Source organism: Carcharhinus amblyrhynchos, chromosome 2 (genome assembly GCF_965287045.1).
Source record: "Carcharhinus amblyrhynchos chromosome 2, sCarAmb.v2.hapA, whole genome shotgun sequence".
NCBI classification, from domain to species: domain Eukaryota; kingdom Metazoa; phylum Chordata; class Chondrichthyes; order Carcharhiniformes; family Carcharhinidae; genus Carcharhinus; species Carcharhinus amblyrhynchos.
In genome coordinates, this window is record NC_137325.1 from 20,212,945 (window position 1) to 20,233,590 (window position 20,646).

Sequence of the window (20,646 nt, forward strand, 5' to 3'; positions counted from 1 at the left end):
TCCTGATGGAAGAAGGTGGAAGAGAGTGTGTTGGGGTCATTGATTATGCTGACTGCTTTTCCGAAGCAGCAGGAAGTGTAGACAGTGTTGATGGACGAGAGGCTGGATTGACTGATGGACAGGGCTTCATTCATGATCCTTTCTAGTTTCTTGTGGTCTTGGACAGAGCAGGAGCTATACTAAGCTGTGATACAACCAGAAAGAATGTTTTCTATGGTGCATCTGTCAAAGTTGGTGAGAGTTGTAGCTGACATGCCAAATTTCCTTAGTCTTCTGAGAAAGTAGAGATGTTGGTGGGCCTTCTTAACTAAAGGACCCCTTCCACTGCACCCCCCGCCCAAATGGAGGAGGGAAACTCTCTTCATTCCTGTACCACCACAATTAGAAGAGCAATCTCACCCCTCCCCTAGTGATAAGGAAAAACACCTGCAATGGAGCTCCTCCTGGCACTGCCCTCTGTCACTGGCAGGGGGTACTACCAGTGTGCCAGAAGCAATGTCCGGCAAAACTCGGAGACCATATTTAACCGTTCACCCCCGGTATAGTCACCTTGACTGGTTTTTGTTTTTGAAAACCAGTCTCGAACAATGGCATCATGTCACACAGCTGGCTGGGACCTTTCGCTGAGGGTAGAAGTAGTGGCGGCAAGCTTGCTACTTTAATGTTAATTCATGCAAATCAGGCTTGCGTCCTTCTTGGGATTTGCACTCGTGGTGAATGGTGGATTTCAAGTGTTGGTTTTGGAGGTGATGATAGAGTTAAAGAAAAGAGTTTGGCACCTGAAGTGAGAAACCCGTTGACAATATCAGCTACCATACAGTTCAATAGAGGCAGTTGAATGGTCAGGATTTTGTGTGGATATAGAATAAAGGCAGCAGGAGATGGGATAGTGGGCAATTTGAGTTTACAGAGGGCATGAGGGGAAATAAGATTAACTAGAGCAAGATGAGAGCTCAAGGTAGGGGGAAACTTTAGAGGATGTTTGGCCCAGCAGGGGTCATACAGGACTCGTAACACTGGTGGGATTTCATGGCCTTGCTCGGGTGAGACCAGAAATTCCCACCTGAGGTCAATGGAGTTTTACATTGTTGGTCCATCACCCGCTCCGATTCCATGGTGGGAGAATTCCGGCTACCAATGCTGCCAGACTACTGAGCTTTTCCAGAATTTTCTTATTTTATTACTACTGCCCTCAATGACAAAGGACAAAACCTCTTCTGCATTCACCATAATTGGTAAAGGGATTGCCTACTTTTTATGTAGTTTATTACTAAGCATTGGGCTCTTGGGCTAGCCCGTGTATTGTCTAGAAGCAGTACAGCCTGATTAACACTTCAGATTTATTTGAAAACATCCAAGAATGAAAGCAATCCAAAACTGCATTTCTCTTATTTACATTAGACAGTGCAAACATTGACGGCGTGCAACAAAAACAGAAAATGCTGGAAAATCTCAGTGGGTCTGATTAGCATCTGTGGAGAGAGAATAGAGCCAATGTTTTGAGTCTGGATGAGCCTTCAGCAGAGCTACTGAGATTTTCCAGCACTTAGATCCCAGCATCCATAGTATTTTGCTTTTATATTATTGAGAGTGCATCAGTTTTCCTGCATAATTGCCAATAACCCCATGGCATGCTTGTATTTGAGTTGAATAACCTGTTCCAAAGTTCAAAGCTAAGCCTACTTGTGACACTAATAAATAAACTTAAGTTAACACTGCAGTGAAGTTACTGTGAAAATCCTCCAGTCACCACACTTTGGCGCCTGTTTGGGTACACTGAGGGAGAATTTAGCATGGCCAATGGACTGTGGAAGGAAACAAGAGCAGCTAGAGGAAACCCATGTAGACATGGGGAGAACATGCAGACTCTGCACACAGTCCTCCAAGCCATGGTCATTTTTGGAGACTTTGATCAGAGAGACTCTCTATTCAGAAAACAGGGTGCATATCCCGACCTTCCTGAACTTTGATCTTCTTTGCCTTGCCTTGAGGGGCAATAAATTATCAGTCTGGGTGTGTATGTCATTGTGTTGCTGAGAGAAACAAACAGCAGTAACTATTCTAACTGTAGATATGCTGCATAACCAGCAAGGTATAATCCAATAGTAATTCACCATGGACCAAAAGGCTTCAATTTTGCTACAGTTAAACAGACATGTCAGATGAAACATTTCCCTTGTCCCTGACTGGCACAGTCCCACACTATCTCAACAAATCAATAGCTCCTTTCAGGGACAAGAGAGTAACTGATGTGGAGAATGGAAATGTACCTTTGGGGTTAAGATTGTAATGGAGTGAAATTGCTCTTCACCCTGGATCCTTCCTGACCTGGTATTAGACATGGCAACACAACAAAATCCACAAATAGCAGTCTAATCATGCTAATTTTTTTTAAGTGCTGGTTCAGAGGTCAGTATTGGCTGGGGAGAACTACCCTGTATCATTGATTAAATTTGTATCAGCTTATTCTAGAGCACAGTGCTTCCAAAAACGATCTTAGGCTGATAGCTGGTGCTATGTCTGCAGACCCAAGTGGTCACCTGAAGATGTGATGACGTGACTACAAAAAGGGTCATGTGAAAGGAGCACAGGAGTTCTCTCCTGAGTGCAGGAGAGTATAAACATGACATAGCTGCTCTGCCAGTGAATAAACTACTCTGTGAGAAGTCCTTGTTATCAGTGTTTCAGGAACCTAGCACATTTCCAATACAAATTGGAGCAGTAATGGCATAAAGAATTACTTCAGCCTTGATTACAACATTTACCAATCCATAATCTGAATTATTCCAAATGGTTGTTCACAAATTGTGTTTTCTTTACATTTTAAGTTGGCCGCTGAAGATACTGCCACTGGCCAGTTGGCCACACTGGAAGAATCAAAATTAACATCTGCACCCAGATCTTACTTGACATCTAAAGAACAAACCGCGGAGGAGGACATGGAGGAGACGGAGTCAGTCGTCACAGAGGGCAACACAGGTAATGTAGAAAATTCTAATTCTACCAAAATCTTAATTCACATCAAGAACATAAGAAATAGGAGCAGGAGTAGGCCATCTAGCCCTTCGAGTCTGCCCAGCCATTCAATAAGATCATGGCTGATCTGAAGTGGATTAGTTCCACTTTCCCGCCCTCTCCCCATAACGCTTAATTCCCTTATTGATCAGAAATCAATCTACCCGTGACTTAAACATATTCAACAAGGTAGCCTCCACCACTTCAATGGGCGGAGAATTCCAGAGATTCACCACCCTCTGAGATAAGAAGTTCCTCCTCAACTCTGTTCTAAACTGCAACCACCCCCCCCCCCTTATTTTGAGGCTGTGCCCTCTAGATCAAGATCTAAATAAATTCGATGCATAGTTTCTGGGTGACTGTATCAAGGAATGTTTATCACATCCTGATTAATGTCAACTTATCGTTGGTCCCCATCAATAGCAAAAAGCAAAAGATTTTTCATTTTAGTTTCTGCATTGTTTTGCTTCATAATCAAGAAATACACTCCAGAGATGTGCGGGTTAGGTTGATTGGACATGCCTAAATTGCACCTTAACGGGGACTAGCAGAGGGTGTTATGGGGCTAGGGCCTGGGTGGGATTGTTGGTTCGATGGGCCAAATGGCTGCCTTTTGCACTGTAAGGATTCTACTTCCTGATTTCTTTCAGCAAGCACCAGCGATCTGTCTGATGAGGAAGAGCAAACGGAGGATGAAAATGAACTGATTCATGTGACTGAGGAAGTTGAGCTGTTGCAAGCGGAGAGGATGATCGGGGATGATAACCTTCAGAAACAAGTGAAGAGTGCAACTGCCCGCCTGGCTGCAATCCGGCAAAAGTTTCTGGCCTTTCAGTCTGATGACGATGAAGGCACTGCCAAATCGCAAGCTGGCAGTGAGGAGGAGGAGGAGGGTGGTGATGCTGAATGGAAGGTAATTTTTTAAAAAGTTTATTTCTGGGCTGCGGATACTATTGACAAAGGCCATTTATTGCTCAATCATAGTTCTCCCCCTCCAGAAGAAAAGGAATAACTTGTATTTATACAATATAGAATCCCTACAATGCAGAAGGAGGCCATTCAGCCCATCAAGTTTGCACTGATTCTCCAAACGAACGTCTCACCCAGGCTCAGCCCTGTTACCATAACCCCACCATGGCTAATCCATCTAACCTGCACATCCCGCGACACTAAGGGGCAATTTAACATGGTTAATCCACTTAACCAACGTATAAGATGATGAATGGGATGGATAGGATAGAGGTGGAGAGACTCTTCCCGCTCAGAAAGGACAGTAGGACTAGGGGGCACAGCCTCAAGATAAAGGGGGGGCAGTTTAGAACGGAGTTGAGGAAGAACTTCTTCACTCAAAGGGTGGTGAATCTCTGGAATTCTCTGCCCGTTGAAGTGGTGGAGGCTGCCTCGCTAAATATTTTTAAGACGCGTGTTGATGGGTTTTTGGTAAGAGAGGGGATTAAGGGTTATGGGGAGAGGGCGGGAAGGTGGAACTGAGCCACGACAGATCAGCCATGATCTTATTGAATGGCGGGGCAGGCTGTAGGGGCCAGATGGCCTACTCCTGCTCCTATTTCTTATGTTCTTATGTCTTTGGACTGCAAGAGGAAACCAGAGCACCCAGAGGAAACCCATGCAGACACGGGGAGAATATGCAAACTCTACACTGACAGTGACCCACGCCGGGAATTGAACCAGGCCCCTGGCGCTGTGAGGCAGCAGTGCTAACCCATGCCCCATCATGACCTCTAGATGTTCTATAGAATTTTACAGCTAATGAAGAATTGTGTTGAAATCTCTGTTACTCTGTGGGAAACATGGCAGCCAAATTTAGCAAAGTAAGGCCCAGAAAAGCCAATAATTTGTTTCAGTCATGTTGATTGAGGGATACTCATTGGCTAGCACAGTGCCAAGCTCCCCTGCTTTTCTTAAATGGTGTCGTGTGATCAGACAGGGGCCTCTAAGCTGAGTGGCTGTACTTGGACAATGTAGCACTGCCGCAGTTCATGCTGGAGCTTTGCTTCTTGAACTGCTGTGGCCCATATGGGGCAGGAACAGCCACAACACAGTCCAGCAAGGACCACCAGCATTTTGACCATATCATGTAAAGAACTGGTGATACTTATTCGAGCCAGGATGGTGTACAATTTAGAGGGGAACTTGGGGATTATTGGGTTACTATGGACCTGCTGCCCTTGCCTCCTAATTGGTGGAATTTTGGATTGTCCATGCTGTTAAAGATGTAATTCAGGCTTCAGTTAGGGTTGGGAAGTTGGGACAATGTCAACATGTTGTTTGGTTGCCTCCTTGGGCTAACCCAAGAAGCATTGGGAGTATTGTGCAGCACAGTGGTTTGCATTGCTGCCTCTCAGCGCCAGGGACTCGAGTTCAATGTCGGTTTGGGTGACTGTAGTTTCTCTTTCACCCTCCATTCCTATTCTTGCCTGAAGCTGCAGCACAGAACTCAGCTGTGTTGTATTTTTAGGGTGCTTTATGATGCTTCCATCTCTTTCCATCCTGCCGTGGGTTAACGTGGTCCCTATATGAGCCCTTGCTGTGCTTTCACTCCGTTATGTGAATGAGCCCCGGCCCAAAAAGCAAGTCAGTGTTCAAATCATGTTAGAAGGTCAGAGGTTTGTTGGGAAGAGAATCTTAGCCAATTATTGCAGAGGAATAGCCAGCTGGCAGAATTTTCCTCGGAATCTGTTTCATTGAAAATGCAACATGGCTGCATTACGAATGGAAAACTTGCTGCAACAGGCTCAGCTGCACAGAATGGAACCAACTTTCAACACAGTTGGTCACCATACATAAAATGTACGTGACAGAAGCAGGCCATTGAGCTCAACTGATCTACGCCAGTATTTATGTTGCTCATCCACCTCCTTCCATCCCTCTTCACCTCACTATCAAGATATTTCTTTCTTCGTCATGTACTCACCTCGCTTCCCCTTAAACACATCCAGGATGCTAATCACCCTAATTTCCTCTCGGTGGTAGTGAGTTCCATATTCTAACCAGGGTCTGGGTAAACAAATTTCTCCTGAGTGCCTATTGAATTTAGAAGTGAGTATCTTATGTTTGGCAGGTCTTGTAGCACAATGGGTAACATCCAGCTGCTTCTAAGCCAGAATACAACTTCCTTGGCCATCAAGCCCTGGTTCAAGTCCCACCCCAGGATTGATGGCCAACGAAGTTGCATTCATACATCGGGTTGAGTTTCAGTCCTTCCAAGACACTCAAGTAGCACATTAAGAGTGAGAGAAATTCCTGGTTAGCCATGTGATGGAAATGATTTTTGGGAGCCTCTTCCATCACCATCCATAGCTCCAGATCATAGCATGCATGTAAATAAATGCATGTTGCCACAACAGCTCCCCGAGTGCACTGTAACATATATTTATAGCGCCTACTTTTGGATTCTCCCAGAAATGGAACATCTCCTTCAGAAAGAAAGATAAGGAATGATTGAATAAAACTGTTGCAGCATTTGCACGTTAAAAAGGGAATGAACTCACTATACAAGGCATTGAAGTCTGGTTTGGAGTTCAAAGATATTTTGAGGAGGCACTCTCCAAATCTGGGATTTACACCAGCTAGCATTCAGCAGCAATGATTGTGAAACTATTGTTTTAACCTTCAAAAAGTTTATAAAGTTTTAAATATCACAGGCACTCCAGTGAACATTGACCTTTTTTAATGCTGTTTGAAATATAACAGGGCAGACAAAATCACACTGTTCCCAGCTGTTCAGGGCTCAAGGTTTAGGGACCATAGATAGAAGATTAAATGTTAAGAGATTTCAAACCAACAGAATAGAAAACTTCTTTACCAGTGGTGCAGTGGGTGTGGCGACCAGGGGGCATTTGCAGTAACTTAATTGCCGTGTTAATGTAAGCCTACTTGTGACAGTAATAAAAATTAACTTTAAATAAACTGCTGCCTTACAACATCAGGGACCCAGGTTCAATTCCATGGATGACTGTCTGTGTGGAGTTTGCACGTTCTCCTCATATCTGCATGGATTTCCTCCAGGTGCTCCAGTTTCCTCCCACAGTCCAAAGATGCGCAGGTTAGGTTGATTGGCCATGAAAAATTGCCCCTTAGTATCAGGGGGATGAGCAGGGTAAATATATGGGGCTATGGGGAAAGAGCCTGGGTGGGATTGTTACTGGTGTATGCTCGATGGGCTGAATGGCCACCTTCTGCACATTGGGGTTCTATGATCCTATATAAATTGAAAGGTTGTGGAATTCACTTCCAGGATTGGGGCTTGGGGCAGAAACATTTCAACATTCAGTGGTAGGTTGGACAAGTGGGTCAAGGTGAGAGAGGTGGAGGATAATGGGATCAGGGTGAATAAATGTGATTAGTGTTAATTGGTCACATGGAGAATAAAGACCAACACCAACTGGTTGGATTGAGTATCCTATTTCATGCAAAAGGCTGTGTATTTCCATGTGGGACAATGGCTTATCACTAACTTCTCAAGCTTAACAGGGATCTTTGTTCAAACTGGAGTGGAAAATCTGTTCCAGATGTGCACAGAGTCAGAATTATAGTTGTGTTTCAGTTAAAACTGCTCTGAAGCGGGTGCTAGCATCATATTGCACGACTAAATGCAATGAATTTTCTAGGTTCAATTTGATGAGAAAAATACTAAAGAACTTCATGGTTTCCCCTCATCACTAGCTCTCACTGTAATGACTGTCTCTCTGCTGTTTTTATCAATAGAAGGTAACGAAAAGTAAGAAAAAGATGCGAGCAATGGTGAAGAAACAGCTGAAGTGCACTGACCACATGCCAGAAGATGAAGCCAACAACATAGATAACGTTTGGGAACTCGCATTGCGCGATCGCTGGAAACTATACAGGTTTAATCACTCATTTACTCAGAATTCATTGTGCTTGGGGTGATCTGTAAATTGTATCCTTTTAGATCAAATATTTATTTTCAAAAGAGAACATTTTGGTATCCTCTACCCTGCCACTACCCACTCACTCCTCCAACTGCTGCTGTCAAAATAAAACCTCCTAAGAAAATTTAATGCATCCTGATAATCTCAACAACGTTGCTGGTATATTGTGGGTGGAATGAAATGTTTGTACAATCTGTCACTTTGTCCTTTGCCCCTCTCCACGTGCCTTTTATACTGTCTTGGTAGCTCGTGCTTTTTCATAGAATCATAGAGACCATACAGTGCAGAAAGAAGCCATTCAGCCCAAGGAGCCTATACTAGCAAAAATCCCACCCAGGTCATGTCTGTGTAACCCCATGTATTTATGCTGCTAATCTCCCTGACACTAAGGTGCATTCGAGCATGGCCAATCAACCTAACCCACGCATATTTGGACTGTGGGAGAAACCCGGAGGAAACCCACGCAGACACAGGGAGAATGTGCAAACTGCACACAGACAGTTGCCCAAGGCCGGAATTGAATCCAGGTCCTTGGCACTGTGAGATAGCAGAGTTAGCCACTGTGCCACCCTCTTGAACGTAACTAATGGTAATCGTGGTCTTGCCTTACTTGCAAACATGCCTGCACAAACGTTGGAACATGGTTGTACGTAGTGGCACCAGAAAACAATCTAGCAATTCACAAAAACAGGCTCATGTGCTGCACGTACTAAATGTATATCTGAGCTCCTTGTAATAAGGAAAATTCACAGGAGGTTCATTGCAAATGGTACCTTGCAATAATCTTTGAAAGATGTAACTTGTCTTCATATAACCCCCAAATTGAATTTACATTGGTTCCTGTCCCACCAGCTAAAAGGTCGGGGGAACCCACACATGATCTCCTTGGCTATCCTGCAGCAGTTTAATGCTGAGAGTAGGATTAATTGCATTAAGGGGAGACCTCTGTCCCTAATCTCAGGTGGATATCCTATCTTAGGAGAGCTGCCAGCATTGCGCCCACTGTTGGTACCTCTGGCAGGCCTCTGAGGAACACAGCTAAGTCTGGGTTTGGCATTTCTGTAAGAGGAGTAGTTGGGGAGTGGGGGTGGTGGTGGTGGGGGGGGCGGGGGGAGTGGAAACAAGGTGAGAATGACCTCGGGGAGCGGTGCCTCTGGTGGGTCCAGAAGACCCCTAAAGAGGTCCCTGCCACTTGCCTGAAACCAGCCCACATAAATAAAGCTGCTAGTTTCCTTTGTGGAGTGGGACACCCTGTGTAGTGGACAGAATGTTGGTGGTAGTAGGATGAGGCCCTCAATAGATTCAAGGGCAGGTGACAGGCCTGACACATAGAGGTCAGGGCCGGGCAGGTAGGCAGAGGGAAAGCTGCCCACTGGATTTCAAGTGGCCTGTGCTTCAACTCTGTCAGCCAGGGAGCATCATATCCAGCCTCTCATTACAAAGATAATGCCAAAATGTCTCTAGCAATTCATTCCTTCTGGTTCTTAAATCAGTCAGTATTGGGTCCACTTCAGGAACATGAACTGGGGAAGAAACCCAAGTTGTGAGATGGGATTTTATAGCCTCGCTCGGGCAAGGCTGGGAATTCCCGCCCAAAGGCCAACAGGGAAGGTAGTAGAGTTCCGGCGGTGGTGGCATGAATGAAATCTGCTGCCCATTTGACACAATGCTTAATATTTGGTTCAATTCACTGTATTGGAACCGACATCAGGGGCTGCATATAACAGACAGCCAATCCATTATTGCCCTTTCATAACTCCATTGGTGCTCAGTTGTTACGTATGTTCTAGACAAAAATCAATAGGCTTGTGGATGCTAAGGGAATTGATGATATGGGGATAGTGTAGGAGAGTGAAGTTGATGTAAACCATTGACCCTGATTGTGTTGGATGGTAGAGAGGCTCAAGGGTTGAATGGCCTATTTCTGATATTCCAATGATAGCTAGTAAGTGCCGTTATGACTCCAAAGGTTTATGGGCTGATCTTTTCATGTGTTTAAAATAATGAAGGGATGCATAATCAATGCAAATAAATATCATGTGGCTAATTAAGCATCCCAATTAGTGTCTGGGCCAGAAGCCTGCCTATCTCCGAATTGATTAGAGAGAGTTGGGCAGACAGTGGGATCTCCACCCTGCACCCTTCTTCTCAATCATATGGCTCTGCCATTTCCCCTCCCTCCCCCCTCCCCACCAGTCTTGGATTTCAGCTCTGGGGCAAGGTGGAATGGGGCAGGCGGGAGCATTAATCCCACTTTGCCGTCTGTCAATGAGTTGTCCAGGTGCCGGTGTAATATGGTGATTTTTATTGCAGGCTGTGGTTGTCAAAGTACCAAGTCGAAAGCAGGCGTCAAATGTTAACATATGAGGAGCAATATCAGAGAATTGTCAACCGTCTTGTTGAGCTGAGAAATCAAGAGGAAATGATAGTCCTTCGACAATCTAAAATAATGGGGATGACCACAACAGGTATACACAGCTACTTCTAACAGTGATAGCCATGATGTGAAGATGCTGGCATTGGATCGGGGTGGGCACAGTAAGAAGTCTCGCAACACCAGGTTAAAGTCCAACAGGTTTACTTGGTATCACGAGCTTTTGGAGCACTGCTCCGAATGTGACTCACCTAAAGTAAATGTTTATTTATTAGTCACAGGTAAGACTTGCATTAACACCGCAATGAAGTTACTGTGAAATTCCCCTAGTCATCGCAGTGTGGCGTCTATTTGGGTCAATGCACCTAACCAGCACCTCTTTCTGAATGTGGGAGGAAACCCACACAGACATGGGGAGAATGTGCAAACTCTACACAGACAGTGACCCAAGCTGGGAGTCGAACCTGGATCCCTGGCACTGTGAAGCAGCAATGCTAAACACTCTGTGACCCCAATGAAGGAGCAGCACTCCGAAAGCCTGTGATACCAAACAAACCTGTTGAACTTTAACCTGGTGTTGTGAGACTTCTTACTTTAACAGTTACGGCATATTATTTCTCACATTTCCAATCTTACATATGCTACAATCAGAAAATGTAAATTCCATTTATGATATTTGCTTTGCACAGTAAGAAAAACAAATCTATAATTCTTGTATATTTTAATATCTGATAGCTAGTTCAACAGCATTTCATTTTCTTTCATCAACCCTATATAAAATTCCAATTGTTCCATTGAAGCATTGTGTGTACAAAAATTCCCCACTTTAGTTCTCCTGCAATACCTTTACTGAAGTAGGAGTGGTTTAGACAGCCAGGAAATAATCTACACATGATGTGGAGATGCCAACATTGGACTCAGATAAGCAGAGTAAGAAATCTCATAACACCAGGTTAACGTCCAACAGATCAATCTGTTGGACTTCATAACCTAATGTTGTGAGATTTCTTACTATAATCTACAGGGAGGAATTGGAGAGAATGACAGAAATTTGCTTTCCAATGTATTAATAGACTTTTTCTGAAATGTATAAACAAATTATTTTGACATGGTATCTTATGCATTACTTCACAAGGTTACATGAACATACTTACTTTGACTCCCATATGAGCTTCAAGAGTGTACCTGAATGCTACCTCATCACCACTTCTCTCAACTCTTCCGCTGTTGCTAAACCATCAAACTGCTTATCCGACATCCAATACTGGATGAGCAGAAATTTCCTTCAATTAAGTACTGGGAAAACTGATACCATTGTTTCAATCCTCAGTCTGAGATCATACACCAACTGATTCAAGAACAGCTTCTTCCCTGCTGCCATCAGACTTCTGGATGGACCTACCTCATTTAAGTTGATCTTTCTCTACACCCTAGCTATGACTATGATATTACATTGTGCACCCTCTCCTTTCCTTCTCCATGTACGGTATACTTTGTACAGCACGCAAAAAACAATATTTTTCACTGTATCCCAATACAAATGACAATAATAAATCAAATTAAAAGTCTGTGACTAAAGCTGTCCACTCACAACTTTGGTGCCACATTTGACTCCAAGATGAGCTTATGACATTTTATGCCATCACGAAGACCATCTCCATAATCCTGCCTCAGCTCATCTGAGATTGAATCTCTCATTCTTCCCTTTGTTACCTCGAGACTAGACTATTCCAATGTACTCGTAGCTGCTCTCCCATACTCTACCCTCTATAAGTTTATAGTCACGCAAAACATCTGTTGCCCATGCGGGCCTTAACTCACATCAAGTGCCTTTCAGTTGTACTTGCCGTCCTCTGTTGGCTCCCCGTCAGACAACATCTTGATTTTTAAAGCTCCCATCCTTGTTTTCAAATCCCTCCATGACTTTGCCTGCCCCATCTCTGAATCTTCTCCAGTCCCACCACCTTCCCAAGATATGTATGCTTCCCTAATTCCAGCCTCTTGAACATTCTTAATTTTAACAGCTTTCAGTAGCTTGGACCCCAAGTTCTGAATATCATCCTGGCACCTCACCGCCTCGCTACCTCTTCCTTTTAAGACACGCCTTAAACACTACTCTTTGACCAAGCTTTATTTGGCCTGATTGAGGGGGATTCTCTGGAGAGTGATGCTGATGGCAACCTCCCCACCCTCCGCCCTAGGTACCCAATGTGGAGGAAGAGAGCAAGCGATGGGAAACTCTGAGAGCAGTGGGATCAGAAGATCCCACCATGGACCAATGGAGGACCACCTCAACCCTGACAAAACACACTGCAGGGACGGGGTGGGGTCGAAAAACCTGCTCAATATCTCTTTATGTAGCTCTGTCATGTTGCGCTTTATCAGTCTCCTGTGAAGCGTGTTCTATTTTGTTAAAGGTGCTGTGTTCATATAAGTTGCTGTTGCAGGTTTATTCATTACACATGTTGAAGTGTGTGCACAATTATCTTCCTTAGGTGCGGCAAAGTATAGAACTGTCCTGCAGGACATTCAGCCAAAGATTGTGATTGTAGAAGAGGCGGCTGAAGTGCTAGAGGCTCACATAATCACCACCCTTAGCTCAGCCTGCGAGCATCTCATTTTAATAGGTGATCATCAACAGGTAAGAATTATTGCAGAAAAATCAGAATGGGGCTCATTTTGGTAAAGAGTTGGTAACCCATTTACATCTCTGCTATTTTCCAACCTCAATCCATGCCAATACATTAGTCCCAACCCCATGAGGTCTCATTTTGTTTAATAACGTCATGTGTGGCACCTTATAGAATAGTTTTTGAAAGTGCAAATACAGTACATCCGCAGGTTCCCTATTATCTACCCTCCTAGTTATATGCTCAAAAATCTCTAAGTACTTTGTTAAACAGCATTACTTTTTCATAAATCTGTGTTGTTTCTGCCTAAGCAAATTATGAATTTTCATATAAATTTAAGGGCAGCAATTCAGAAGTGTGTTCCCATTCCTTCCAATTTTCCCTTCGCTGCCACTCAGATGATTCAAGTATTCCAACAGGTATAGTTACTGCAAGAAGACGTTTGACTATATTGACATGGTATTATCCTTGGTTCATTGGGACCATGCTCCCCAAGGAGTTCTAAATTTAGAGGTTCAAATCCCAGGCCAGAGATTTGAGCCTATATTCAAGGCCAATTCTCCAGTGTGGTACAAAAGGAGTGCTGCACTGTGGGACGTGCTGGCTTCCGGATGCGATGGTAGATGATGGTCCAATCTGCTTTCTCAACTGGATGTAAAAGATGGTATTACTTCAAAGAAGAGCAGAGGAATCTATTCCGGTGTCCTTCACAGTATTTATCCCACAGCCAACATCACTAAAAACATTATCTGGTCATTTGGGAGTTTGCTCTAACTAGCTACCAAATTTCTTCACACTATGACAGTGACTACGATTTACAAGTACTTCATTAGCCGTAGAATACTTTTGGGGTGCCCCGAATTCATGAAACATGTAATGCAGATTTTTTTTTTTGTTCTAGTTTGTACCTGTTCACCTTCAGTGAGGCAAACCTGAATGGCGCTCTGTGCCCTGATTAAATTAATTTCCTGTTCAGTTTTGAAGATTGGCAAAGGAGAAGTCGCTCGTGCCAATTCACCCGATAATCAGTCCCAGCTTACCAAGATCTTGGCAACCTCACTGTGTTATCGCTTTCTAATTTCAGCTCCGCCCAAGCGCAACTGTGTACGAACTTGCGAAAGATTTCAACCTGGAAGTTTCTTTGTTCGAGCGGCTGATAAACATGAAAGTGGAGTTTGTCCGGCTTGATTATCAAGTGAGTTTCCCTATCAACTTTTTATTTTCTATTTATTCATGGGATGTGGGCCTTCCTGGCTGGGCCAGCATTTATTGCCCATTCCTGAGGGTGATTAAGAGTCTGTAGGCCAGATCAGGTAAGGCGGCTGATTTCCTTCCCTAAAGGGCATTAGTGAACCAGATGGGTCTTTGTGACAATTGACAATGGTTTCATGGTCAACTTTCAGATTTTTTTTATTGAATTTAAATTTCACCATTAACTGTGTTGGGATTTGACCCCAGGTCCTCAGAGCATTACTCTGGGTCTCTGGATTACTAATCCAGCGACAATACCACTATGCTACTGCCTCCCCATGGATTCCTGAGAGTCTTATTCATCATTCCATGTCTGCTTCCCTTGAAGTGAAACTACCCTGTTGTTACACCTTTTCTCCTCCCTGCTTTTATTTCTATCCTTTCTTGCTGAGCTTAAGTTCACTACCTGGAGGGGAGGAAGGAGGGAGAATAGATGTCAGAAAATGAATGGCTTTTTTTTTGGGCCTCTTCCACTTATTTGGGATATAAGTCAGAAGATCTGAAATGGAGGCGCCATGTGCCATTGTCTAAATGTTGAAGTTTCCAATATATGTCGTCATTTATCAGAGTCAGCGGTCTGGGATTTTTCTTGAATCTTTAAAATCCATTTAGCCTTTTGCCCAAATCTTTGGTCATATGACCTAATACAGCCACCTGTTGCTTCACACCCTTTCCGAGAAGCTTGACCTTTGAAAAGTTAAGCTGGGGTGGAGGGGAAGAAGATTGGTCCAGTGGGAGTTGGTAGGTAGGGGAGAAATTGCACTGGGGTTTTGTTGGGGGGGGGGGTGAGGTAGAGGGGAAATTGTGAGGGGGGGTTGATGGGGAGAGAATTTCAATCTGGGGATAGGGAAGATGGCATGGGGTGGGAGCAATGGGTGTGGAAGGGCTATTGTGCAAGAATTGTAAGATATAAAGAATACCATGAAAGAACATCTTCAAAGCGGGGTCTGGTTTTACAAAAGAGCTAGGAGCAGGAATAGGCAATTCAGCCCCACAACCCTATTCAATATGACCATGGCCGATCTTGCCTCTGCCTGAACTTCATTTTCCTGCCATTCCACATCATCCTTCAACCCCTAACTAAATAAAAATCTGGCTGTCTCCTCAAATTTACTCAATCTCCCAGCATCCAGTGAATTCCATAGATTCACGACCCTTTGAGAAAGTAGTTTCCCCTCATCTCTATTTAAAATCTGCTACCCCTTATCCTAAAACTATGACCTCTTGTTTTAAATTGCCCCACAAGAGGAAGCATCGTCTGTACGTCTACTTTGTCAATATCTATTATCATCTTATGTTCCGCAATTAGTTCTCCTTCCATTGTTCTAAAGTCTAGAGAATATAGGCCTAATCTCACTTTTCATCTCTGGAATCAATCTAGTGGATCTTCTCTGAACTGCCTCTGATACCACTACATCCTTCCTCAAATAAGGGGCCTAAAACTGTACTTTTTCTAAAGTTAACTCAGTTTTATGTTTGAAATTCAGAAATAGAGGGAGTGATACTCCCATCCCACTGCGCTAATTGTCTAGCGCAGCAGGTTGGGGTTGGCCAGGGTATTGGGGGGGTGGGGGGGGGGGAGGTGGTGTGGGGTCAGAGCTGGGTAGGATATGGGGGTTGGGGGGGAATGGGCGGTCAGGGCGGAGGGACAGCAGTTTGGGGCTCCTGGGCTGGCTAACGATTGAGCTGGCCTGCAGTCGGGAGGCTGACAGTTTGGGGCCACTGCGCACATGCAGACGCCCGCTGGTTTCAGCCTTTCCAGCATGAATAGGCCCTGCCTCCTGAAACATAATGACATTCACGCTGATGGCGTCAGGAGTGCAGAGAGTGTGAGAGATTCTTTCTGAAATCCCACTGAAAAAAAAACGGTGAATTACTCCAGTTTTACCGTGAATTTGACACTTAGAATTTTTGTGGGTGAACTCTGACCATAGAAAATAAACTGTGATTGTTTTTGGTGTCTGAATGCTTAAGTGATATTGCTTATCGCAACTGTTTGAGCGCTGTGGTCTAAGGCAATTGATGACATTAATGTCAGTTCTGACATTTAAAATCCATCGCTTAGCTATCATTTAAAATGATGATGTTCAATAATGGCTAAATAAGTAGATTCTTAATTCCAGATATTTTTCATTGAATTCAAGTTCCACCATCTGCTGTGGTGGGATTTGAACCCAGGTCCCCAGAACATTAGCTGAGTTTCTGGATTAATTATCTACCGATAGTACAACTAAGCCATCACCTCCTCTACCCTCCCATGGTGGGATTTGTCCCCAGAGGATTAACTAGGACCTCCAGCTTGCCAGTCTAGTAACATCACCAAAACACCACCATCTCCCTTACACTAATAGGGCATTATATTGAAATTCAAGTACTCTCAGTGAGAGAGAGAGATTCACCAGCGAACGCAATTCCTGATTGCTGTCCCGTCAAAGCTGACAGATGTATATGTGATGAATTGCAGAGATCAGGCAGAGGAGTAATGCCAGATCTTTGTAAAAAAACTGGGTACCTAGGCGTAGTGTCATGATCAGGAGAGGGAAGGTACGGAGTCAAAAGAAAGGGGTAGGCAGGGATTGTCAGTCACAAAGTGTCCTTGTTGCAAAAAATTACATTTTTGACTTATCAGAAAATATATTTGAAAGTCCATCAGGCCAAAACATTATCTCAGTTTCTTTTTCCACGTAGGTTTCCTGACATATTGATTTTTCCAGCAATTTCTGTTTGTATTGCAGATATAAATGTTTTGCAGAGACCTCTTGTGCGGCAGTCTAAAACAAGAGGTCATAGCTTTAGGGTAACAGGTAGCAGATTTAAAACAGATGAGGAGAAACTACTTTTCCCAGAGGGAGTGAATCTATGGAATTCACTGGATGCCGGGACATTGAATATCACTATAAAGACTCGCATTCTAATCAGTATTCTGTAAACTGTGTGTGCCTTTATATGCTCTGTTTGAGACCAGAACTCTCCACTCACCTGATGAAGGGGCAAACCCCGAAAGCTTGTGGGTTTACTATCAAATAAACTTGTTGGACTTTAACCTGGTGTTGTGAGGCTTCTTACTGTGTTTACCCCAGTCCAACGCTGGCATCTTCACATCGTGTATTGCAGATTTCCAGAGCTTCAGCTATTTGCTTTTGAGTAGATTTTTTTCCCCTCATTTTTGCAGCAAGATTTGTGAACTAGCCCCAACTAAATTGAGAATTGATATTTTTTGTATTGAAGATTTAATTGATCCATTCAATAGAAAGCAAACCTAATGATCAATCGACTTCTATCTAGTGAGGAAGAGAATTGTGTCTAAGTTCCTCAGGCTGACTCTGGCTAAGGTAGGCGTTCCATTCGTAGACATGCAGGGTAGAATAGGTGTAGGGTGATGCGGCGGCGCGGGCTCGTTGGGCCGAAGGGCCTGTTTCCCGTGCTGGGTTGTTCTTTGTTCTTTGTTCTTTGTATCCTTGTCAAATATTGCCTGACCAAAAATATGGTGAAAATTTCCTTTGAAAATATTGTGCCCTGAAATTTTCTTTACTGTTCACAACTGTATATTTTGTTCTGGTAATATTTCTTAGATTGTCAAGACTTTTGTGTACCAGTTGTTTTTGGGTGCTTTTTAGGTGTGTAACTCTGTTAATATGTCAGTGCGTATGTATTGTTTTATTTGAAGCAATATGCAGAAGTCTCACTGCTATACCTTTCTCTACCTTGTTCAGCATCGAATGCGCCCTGAAATTGCAAAACTGATAACTCCTCACATCTATGACAAGTTGGAAAATGTGGAGTCTGTGAAACAGTACGAAAACATCAAGGTAACTTTTACTCTAAACCCTTGAAGCATGTGGTGTCATACTGAGACCCCTGCCCCAGAGGATAGATGACTGTCGAATCATAGGATCCCTACAGTGTAGAAGGTGACCATTTAGCCCATCAATTCCAAACTCAGGTGACTGTGCAAACTCCATACATTCTCCCCATGTCTGCATGGGTTTTTCCGAGTGCTCTGGTTTCCTCTCACGGTTCAAAGATGTGCGGGTTAGGTGGATTGGCCATGCTAAATTGCCTGTTAGTGTCAGGGTAAGTAGGTAGGATAAATGCATGGGGTTATGGGGCTAGGGTCTGGATGGGATTGTGGTTGGTGCAGACTTGAAGGGCCGAATGGCCTCCTTCTGCGCCGTAGGGATTCTATGATCCAGGGCGGGATCAAAGTTCAGGGCTTAAATAAAATTAACCAATGTGTCTGGTCAGTGTATGACTGTGCAGGTCTGCAACACACTCAGACAGCTCCGTAGTGGTTGTGTCCCCAAGGGAGCATGTTGGAACCGCCAGCCCGCAATTTCCCTTCTCTCAACGCTCAGTCTTTCAAGAACGCATGGCCATCCAATATCATATCAAAATAACAAGCAAACTTGCACCAACTTCAGGTGTGCCCCAAATGTAAAATTCACTCCTATGTTTTCTACAGTCACTGTTGATAGTCTAGTCCTTAGACTACCAAGGCACATTAAAGAGGTGTTAGACACTGGTTTAATCATAATCACACTATAAACACAATTGAGCTGTGGCTCAATTCGAAGCACTCTAATCTAGGGACCTTGAGCAGAAAATCTCAGCAGATGCAGTACTGAGGGAGTGTCACACTGCCAAGTGTCATCTTTAAGTTGAAATGAATCCAGACTCTGGATTCGATCTAAATTTTCTTTTGTCCCAGTGTAAACCCTCCCCTGCCCACCCCCCTATCCCCCGCTGCGCCATTTGTTCTGCTATGAACACAGTCTGCTATCTTACCTTTCTGCCACTATCAGCATCTACTTCACCCCTTAGCTGTGTCATTAACAGTTCCTTTGTTACAAGTAAAATGCTGGAATCTGAAACAGAAACAGAAAATGCTGGAAAATCTCAGCAGGTCTGACAGCATTTGTGAAGGGAGAATAGAGCCAAACATTTCGAGTCTGGATGACCCTTTGGCAGAGCATCTCTGATGAAGGGTCATCCAGACTCGAAAATTTGTCTCTATTCTCTCTCCACAGATGCTGTCAGACCAGCTGAGATTTTCCAACAGTTCCCCTGTCTTGTGTCCAAAACATGTTTGTCCAATCTCATAGAGCTCCCTGACCTTCTACTTTGTTCCACCTGCTCCACCCCTTCTTAACCAGTATAAACACATCACATTCTTCCCTTTAGCTCTGAAAAGAGTTATACAGACTCAAAATATTTAACTCTGTTTCTGTCTCCACAGATGCTGCCAGACCAGCTGAGTTTTTCCTGCATTTTCTGTGTTTATGTCAGGTTTCCAGCATCTGCAGTACTTTACCTTTTTATCAATAATTAATGATCCGCAAATATTGTGGATTTTGTAACACGCTTTCGTGGGTTTCATTGCTCATCCCCAGTTACCTTTGAACTGACTGGTTGCTAGGCCATTTCAGTGGGAAGTGAAGGGTTAATACATTCCACGTGCTCATCTCAATGTTGTGAGGGTTCCCGCCTCTACTATCCTGAGGGGCAGTGAATGCCAGACTATCACTCTCTCTCGGTAAAAAAGGTTTTCCTCAAAGCCCCTGTAAGTCTCCTGCCCCTTATGTTAAATATATGCCCCCTTATTATTGACCTTGCTTCTAAGGGGAAAGCTTCCTATCAACATTTATCCATGCCCCTCATAATTTTGTGCACCAAGATTAGCCTTCTCTCTGCTCCAAGGAGAATAACCCCAGCCCAACCAGCCTCTCTTCATAGCTGGCAGACTCCAGCCCAGTCAACACCCTGGTGAATCTCCTTTGTACCCTTTTCTAGTGCAAACACATCCTTCCCATAGTGTGGCACACAATACTGCAGCCCTAGGCTCCCTTCTGTGCCTCAACTCATAAAGGCAAGTACCCCATATGCCTTTTTAACCCCTACCCACCCCGCTTCCTTCAGGGGCATTGGACATGAACACCAAGGTCTCTCTGGTCCTCTGTGCTTCCTATTGTTCATTGCTTGCCTTGTTACTCCTCCAAAGAGCTAATCAACTTGTCTCACTCCACTATTTCTCCATATCCCTGCAAATCTTTCTCTTTCAAGTACATATGGCAAGATGAGGGGAAACAGTGGCGTAGTGTTAATGTCACCAAACTAGTAATCCAGAGGTTCAGGCCAATGCTCTGGAGACAAGAGTTCACATCCCACCAAGGCAGCTGGTAGAATTTAAATTCAATCAATAATCATGGAATATCTTCAGTGTAGAAGGAAGCCTATCAAGTCTGCACCTACTCCCCAACAGACTGTCTTACCCAGGTCCTATCTCTGTAACCCCAGGAATTTACCCCATTGATCCACTTAACTTGCACATCTTTGGATTGTGTGAGGAAACTGGAGCACCCAAAGAAACCCATGCAGACACAAGGAGAATGTGCAAATTCCACACAGACAGTCACCCAAGGCTGGAATTGAACCTAGATGCCTGGCGCTGTGAGGCAACAGTGCT

The 20,646-nt window shown here is 44.0% G+C and overlaps 1 protein-coding gene across 1 annotated transcript in view; it reads left to right on the top strand.

Annotated features, from left to right (window-relative positions):
- The window catches only part of LOC145352959 (NFX1-type zinc finger-containing protein 1-like), a 73,435-nt gene that overhangs the window by 44,848 nt on the left and 7,941 nt on the right, over positions 1-20,646 (top strand). Inside the window, exons 12-18 of the mRNA XM_080203269.1 lie at positions 2,829-2,979; positions 3,666-3,928; positions 7,744-7,883; positions 10,242-10,396; positions 12,798-12,943; positions 14,017-14,127; positions 17,897-17,992. Coding sequence (XP_080059395.1) covers positions 2,829-2,979; positions 3,666-3,928; positions 7,744-7,883; positions 10,242-10,396; positions 12,798-12,943; positions 14,017-14,127; positions 17,897-17,992 — 1,062 coding nt within the window. The remainder of the gene's footprint in view (positions 1-2,828; positions 2,980-3,665; positions 3,929-7,743; positions 7,884-10,241; positions 10,397-12,797; positions 12,944-14,016; positions 14,128-17,896; positions 17,993-20,646) is intronic.